Genomic DNA, 7,227 nt, shown 5'->3' with positions numbered 1-7,227 from the left:
GTCAGTCTTGGTTTTGAGACGAGTCATAATGTCATGGCGCATTCCGCACTGGACCCCACCTAACGCAAATACTGAGGCGGCACGCAGCACAATAGGTGTGTGTACTGTGTGTTGGAACCGGACAGTTTGAAAACACGCCACTTTGATACAGCTACAGCCGAAAGTTGCTTTTTCGTAGCAGGTTAGAAGAATTTACGCAGCAGGTTTGGAGAAGAAACGCATCATGTTCGGAAAATTAGGTTAAGGTTAGGAAAATAGTTAGGGTTTGCGAAATTCTTTCCTAACATGCTACGAAATTCACTTCGGGTGAAGTACCATGTTTTAGGGAGTCCAGTGTTGTAACACCTTTTACATGTCAAAAAGTTCCAGAGTAGGTGTGAGAGCATTTTTGACTTGCCAATGTTTCTTTACGCATCGCTAATGAAGAGCATTTAAGTCGGATAAACTCATGGTACCCATATGAATGGTCTAATACAGAGAAGAATACCACAAAACACTGTTTTCCTAAAGCCAAAAGTAGGAAACCAAACATTCTCTCCTTAACCGGTCAACTGACGGTAACATTTCCCGACTTTAAAACACGCCCTGATAGACTGGTCGGTCCCATGGCTGACGAGGCTACAGGGAGTTTTTCTCTTTCTTGTTTTCTTCTTTGTGTACGTGTAACTCGAGACTCTGATGTTATGTAACCGCTCAATCACAGTTTCAATCAAACCATGTTTCTCACGCGAATATCCGTGGGCGGTTCCATTGTGATAAGAGCTGCGCGCTGCGGCACCGGACAAAGGCGCAGGTTTTCCCCTCGAGTTGCAGAAGAGCGAGAGCCCAGATCCGGGGAAGGACCGATCATAAACACGCGTCATGGGTAAGTCTCAATGGTGACATATTAGTGCGTTTATAATATCTCTGCTTTCAAGTACTTTGGTTTATATTTCATTATCCTGCTGGCTTGTTCAGATGAATTTAAAGTTGTCATGCAGTGCAGAGTCCAGAGTCCAGTGTTTGAGTGATTAGCCAACAAGTGGTGTGATTTTGTGCTGATGCCTTCGTACTTTGCGTTGCTACACTGAGTAAGATTTATGCAAACGCTATAATGACAAAGCCACTCTGTTTTTTTATTCCTTAAAGCAGATTATTGTGATCAGCATTATTGAACTTGGACAGCTTTGTATAATTGTCCTGTTGTAGTTTAACAAACACAATGGATGTATGATGTATTGGCAGTCATGGAAACAGTCAAATATACCTTAATAGAAAATGAGTCAGGTATCAAATCATATCTAATGTATTTATAAAGCCCTTCGTACATCAGCTGATATCTCAAAGTGCTGTACAGAAACCCAGCCTAAAACCCCAAACAGCAAGCAATGGCAGGTGTAGAAGCACGGTGGCTAGGAAAAACTCCCTAGAAAGTCCCAGAACCTAGGAAGAAACCTAGAGAGGAACCAGGCTATGAGGGGTGGTCAGTCCTCTTCTGGCTGTGCCGGGTGGAGATTATAACAGAACATGGCCAAGATGTTCAAATGTTCATAAATGACCAACATGGTCAAATAATAATAATCACAGTAGTTGTCGAGGGTGCAGCAAGTCAGCACCTCAGGAGTAAATGTCAGTTGGCTTTTCATAGCCGATCATTAAGAGTATCTCTACCGCTCCTGCTGTCTCTCTAGAGAGTTGAAAACAGCAGGTCTGGGACAGGTAGCACATCCGGTGAACAGGTCAGGGTTCCATAGCCGCAGGCAGAACAGTTGAAACTGGAGCAGCAGCACGGCCAGGTGGACTGGGGACAGCAAGGAGTCATCGTGCCAGGTAGTCCTAAGGCATGGTCCTAGGGCTCAGGTCCTCCGAGAGAGAGAAAGAAAGAGAGAATTAGAGAGAGCATACTTAAATTCACACAGGACACCGGATAAGACAGGAGGAGTACTCCAGATATAACAAACTGACCCTAGCCCCCCGACACACAAACTACTGCAGCATAAATACTGGAGGCTGAGACAGGAGGGGTCAGGATACACTGTGGCCCCATCCGATGATACCCCCGGACAGGGCCAAACAGGAAGGATATAACCCCACCCACTTTGCCAAAGCACAGCCCCCACACCACTAGAGGGATATCTTCAACCACCAATTTACCATCCTGAGACAAGGCCGAGTATAGCCCACAAAGATCTCCGCCACGGCACAACCCAAGGGAGGGCGCCAACCCAGACAGGAAGATCACGTCAGTGACTCTACCCCCTCAAGTGACGCACCCCTCCTAGGGACGGCATGAAAGAGCACCAGAGGCAGAGAATCCCAGTGGAGAGAGGGGAACCGGCCAGGCAGAGACAGCAAGGGCGGTTCGTTGCTCCAGAGCCTTTCCGTTCACCTTCACACTCCTGGGCCAGACTTCACTCAATCATATGACCCACTGAAGAGATGAGTCTTCAGTAAAGACTTAAAAGTTGAGACCGAGTCTACGTCTCTCACATGGGTAGGCAGACCATTCCATAAAAATTAAGATCTATAGGAGAAAGCCCTGCCTCCAGCTGTTTGCTTAGACATTCTAGGGACAATTAGGAGGCCTGCGTCTTGTGACCGTAGCGTACGTGTAGGTATGTACGGCAGGACCAAATCGGAAAGATAGGTAGGAGCAAGCCCATGTAATGCTTTGTAGGTTAGCAGTAAAACCTTGAAATCAGCCCTTGCCTTAACAGGAAGCCAGTGTAGGGAGGCTAGCACTGGAGTAATATGATCAAATTTTGGGGTTCTAGTCAGGATTCTAGCAGCCGTATTTAGCGCTAACTGAAGTTTATTTTGTGCTTTATCCGGGTAGCCGGAAAGTAGAGCATTGCAGTAGTCTAACCTAGAAGTAACAAAAGCATGGATTAATTTTTCTGCATCATTTTTGGACAGAAAGTTTCTGATTTTTGCAATGTTACGTAAATGGAAAAAAGCTGTCCTTGAAAGTCTTGATATGTTCGTCAAAAGAGAGATCAGGGTCCAGAGTAACGCCGAGGTCCTTCACAGTTTTATTTGAGACGACTGTACAACCATCAAGATTAATTGTCAGATTTAACAGAAGATCTCTTTGTTTCTTGGGACCTAGAACAAGCATCTCTATTTTGTCCGAGTTTAAAAGTAGAACGTTTTCAGCCATCCACTTCCTTATGTCTGAAACACAGGTTTCTAGCGAGGGCAATTTTGGGGTTTCACCATGTTTCATTGAAATGTACAGCTGTGTGTCGTCAGCATAGCAATGAAAGTTAACATTATGTTTTCGAATGACATCCCCAAGTGGTAAAATATATAGTGAAAACAATAGTGGGCCTAAAACGGAACCTTGAGGAACACTGAAATTTACAGTTTATTTGTCAGAGGACAAGCCATTCACAGAGACAAACTGATATCTTTCCGACAGATAAGATCTAAACCAGGCCAGAACTGGTCCGTGTAGACCAATTTGTGTTTCCAATCTCTCCAAAAGAATGTGGTGATCGATGGTATCAAAGGCAGCACTAAGGTCTAGGAGCACGAGGACAGATGCAGAGCCTCGGTCTGACGCCATTAAAAGGTCATTTACCACCTTCACAAGTGCAGTCTCAGTGCTATGATGGGGTCTAAAACCAGACTGAAGCATTTCGTATACATTGTTTGTCAACAGCTTTTTCTAACATTTTTGAGAGGAATGGAAGATTCGATATAGGCCGATAGTTTTTAATGTTTTCTGGGTCAAGATTTGGCTTTTTCAAGAGAGACTTTATTACTGCCACTTTTAGTGAGTTTGGTACACATCCGGTGAATAGAGAGCCGTTTATTATGTTCAACATAGGAGGGCCGAGCACAGGAAGCAGCTCTTTAAGTAGTTTAGTTGGAATAGGGTCCAGTATGCAGCTTGAAGGTTTAGAGGCCATGATTATTTTCATCATTGTGTCAAGAGATATAGTACTAAAACACTTGAGTGTCTCTCTTGATCCTAGGTCCTGGCAGAGTTGTGCCAAAGTGAAATGTCACCCAGTAAAATACTACTTGAAAAAGTCTGAAAAGTATTTGGTTTTAAATATACTTAAGTATCAAAAGTAAAAAATAATTGCTAAAAAAAAAATATAATAATAATACTTTAAGTATCAAAAGTAAAAAAGTAAAAAAAAAAAAAAGTAAATAAATAATTTCAAACATCCTCCTATTTTCTCGTTGTTTTTATTTACAGATAGCCAGGGGCTCCAAGACTCTGTAGCAGGAGGATGTTGTGGAGCCTTCTGGCCAGCCTACAGTCAGTGTTGTTGTATGGGTGCATGCTGGTGGCAGGGAAGTCAGACACAGGAGATCCACCTTGCTATAAAACGAAGCAGTTTAATAAGTGCTCAAAACGCCCGAAAATATAAAAAATAATACAAATAGGTACAAAAACCGTCGCACACCAGAACATAATCTTACACAAAGCTTACAAACAAACAATCACCGACAAGGACAATGAGGGGGAACAGAGGGTTAATAAATACACAACATGTAATGAATGGGATTTGGAAACAGGTGTGATACAAGACAAGACAAAGCCAATGGAAAATGAAAAGAGGATCAGCGATGGCTAGAAGGTCGACGACCGCCGAACGCCGCCCGAACAAGGAGAGGGACCGACTTCGGAGGAAGTCGTGACAGCTGTGTGAAATAGGATATTGTTTTTGTACCCCTCCCCTCCCAAATGGCAGACTCACCAGACATGTTTCACGATTCTCTCTGAAAGTATGTGATGACTGACTGCTGTACACAGGTACAGAACATTAGGAATGTACAAGCCGTCTACTGCTCATTGAGACGAAAGGGGAAATTGTCATTGCCGCAAACAAACCTAGAACGTGTTCATGACGTTTCCTGTTATCCTGGGTAATAGCCCACTAATACAGACTGAGGCCCACATCACCTTGATTCAACTCACTGAGGGTTTGATGATTCGTTGACATGTTGAATCAGGGACAACAATGTGTACTGTTGGGAGGACTGGAGCTGGGAAACACTGCCCTATATAGTACACCACCCTATTGGACACTGGTCAAAAGTAGTGCACTATAAAGGGAATAGGGTGCCATGTGGAACACAGACACAGTCATAACCCAGTAATGACATACATTCTTGGGAAAAAGGTGCTCTCTAGAACCAAAAAGGGTTTTTCAGCTGTTCTCATAGAAGAACCCTTTTGAATAACCTCTTTTGGGTTCCAGGTAGAACTCTTTTTGGTCACAGGTAGAACTCTTTTGGGTTCCAGGTAGAACTCTTTTTGGTTCCGGGTAGAACTCTTTTTGGTTCCAGGTAGAACCCTTTTTGGTTCCAGGTGGAACTCTTTTGGGTTCCAAAGGGGTTATACCTGTAACCAAAAAAGGGTTCTCCTATGGCGACAGCCACAGAACCCTTTTGGAAAGTTTTTTTTCTAAGAGTGAGTAAAAAACAGATAATAACACATTCATAACGAAATGTAACTTGATGTGTAGTTTTGATTTAGGGAAACAATTATGACTGATCCATCCACCAGCTTATCATACATGCGTCCCTGTGTGTGTGTGTGTGTGTGTTCTTGTGTGTGTGTACCAGCTCAGAAGACAGTGCTGATTGTGTACGCCCATCAGAGTGGGGAGTCCTTTAACTCGGCAGCGAAGGATGTTGCCGTGGAAGCCCTCAGACAGCAGGGCTACAAGGTTGTTGTGTCTGACCTCTACGCCATGAACTTCAGAGCCTCCGCCACAATGGAGGATATCACAGGTACACACACACACACGCCAACACACACACACACATGCCAAAACACACACCTGCCAACACGCACACACACATACCAACACGCACACACACACACGCCAACATACGTGCCAACAAACTACACACACGCTTGACGTTGCTGCTGTTCTGTCTCTTTGTCAGGTGAGGTGAAGAACCCGGAGCACTTCAAGTACGGAGAGGAGACCATGCAAGCCTGGAAGGAGGGTCGACTCAGTGATGACATCGTAGCTGAGCAGCGGAAAGTGGAGGCGGCGGAGCTCGTCATCTTCCAGGTCAGAGGTCACACACTCCTCTCTCTCTCCTTCCCCTCAAATTTCTTTCTGTCTCTCTCCCCTTCCCCCCCTCTCTCTTTCTGTCTCACTCCCCTTCCCCCCTCTCTCTCTTTCTGTCTCACTCCCATTCCCCCCTCTCTCTCTTTCTGTCTCACTCCCCTTCCCCCCTCTCTCTCTTTATGTCTCACTCCCCTTCCCCCTCTCTCTCTTTCTGTCTCACTCCCCTTCCCCCCTCTCTCTTTCTGTCTCACTCCCCTTCCCCCTCTCTCTCTTTCTGTCTCACTCCCCTTCCCCCTCTCTCTCTTTCTGTCTCACTCCCCTTCCCCCTCTCTCTCTTTCTGTCTCACTCCCCTTCCCCATCTCTCTTTTTGTCTCACTCCCCTTCCCCCATCTCTCTTTTTGTCTCACTCCCCTTCCCCCACCTCTCTTTCTGTCTCACTCCCCTTCCCCCTCTCTCTCTTTTTGTCTCACTCCCCTTCCCCCTCTCTCTCTTTCTGTCTCACTCCCCTTCCCCCTCTCTCTCTTTCTGTCTCACTCCCCTTCCCCCTCTCTCTCTTTATGTCTCACTCCCCTTCCCCCCTCTCTCTCTTTCTGTCTCACTCCCCTTCCCCCCACCTCTCTTTCTGTCTCACCCCCCTTCCCCCCACCTCTCTTTCTGTCTCACTCCCCTTCCCCCCACCTCTCTTTCTGTCTCACCCCCCTTCCCCCCACCTCTCTTTCTGTCTCACCCCCCTTCCCCCCACCTCTCTTTCTGTCTCACCCCCCTTCCCCCCACCTCTTTCTGTCTCACCCCCCTTCCCCCCACCTCTTTCTGTCTCACTCCCCTGCCCCCATCTCTCTTTTTGTCTCACTCCCCTTCCCCCCTCTCTCTCTTTCTGTCTCACTCCCCTTCCCCCCACCCCTCTTTCTGTCTCACTCCCCTTCCCCCCCACCTCTCTTTCTGTCTCACTCCCCTTCCCCCCCACCTCTCTTTCTGTCTCACTCCCCTTCCCCCCCACCTCTCTTTCTGTCTCACTCCCCTTCCCCCCCACCTCTCTTTCTGTCTCACTCCCCTTCCCCCCCACCTCTCTTTCTGTCTCACTCCCCTTCCCCCCCACCTCTCTTTCTGTCTCACTCCCCTTCCCCCCCACCTCTCTTTTCGTCTCACTCCCCTTCCCCCCTCTCTCTCTTTCTGTCTCACTCCCCTTCCCCCCTCTCTCTCTTT

At 46.5% G+C, this 7,227-nt stretch overlaps 1 protein-coding gene across 1 annotated transcript; it reads left to right on the top strand.

Moving 5' to 3' along the window:
- Window positions 1-735: 735 nt before the first annotated feature.
- LOC129847632 (uncharacterized) lies at window positions 736-6,687 on the top strand (the record flags this gene model as incomplete). Its single annotated transcript, XM_055915387.1, has 3 exons — window positions 736-865; window positions 5,566-5,733; window positions 5,893-6,687. Coding segments are annotated over exons 1-3 (967 nt in total), but the record flags the coding sequence as incomplete, so codon positions are not given.
- Window positions 6,688-7,227: the final 540 nt, after the last annotated feature.

The sequence above is a fragment of the Salvelinus fontinalis genome, unplaced genomic scaffold (genome assembly GCF_029448725.1).
Source record: "Salvelinus fontinalis isolate EN_2023a unplaced genomic scaffold, ASM2944872v1 scaffold_0903, whole genome shotgun sequence".
NCBI lineage: Eukaryota > Metazoa > Chordata > Actinopteri > Salmoniformes > Salmonidae > Salvelinus > Salvelinus fontinalis.
The sequence above is the reverse complement of the archived record's forward strand: the minus strand, read 5'-3'. Positions and strand labels throughout refer to the sequence as shown.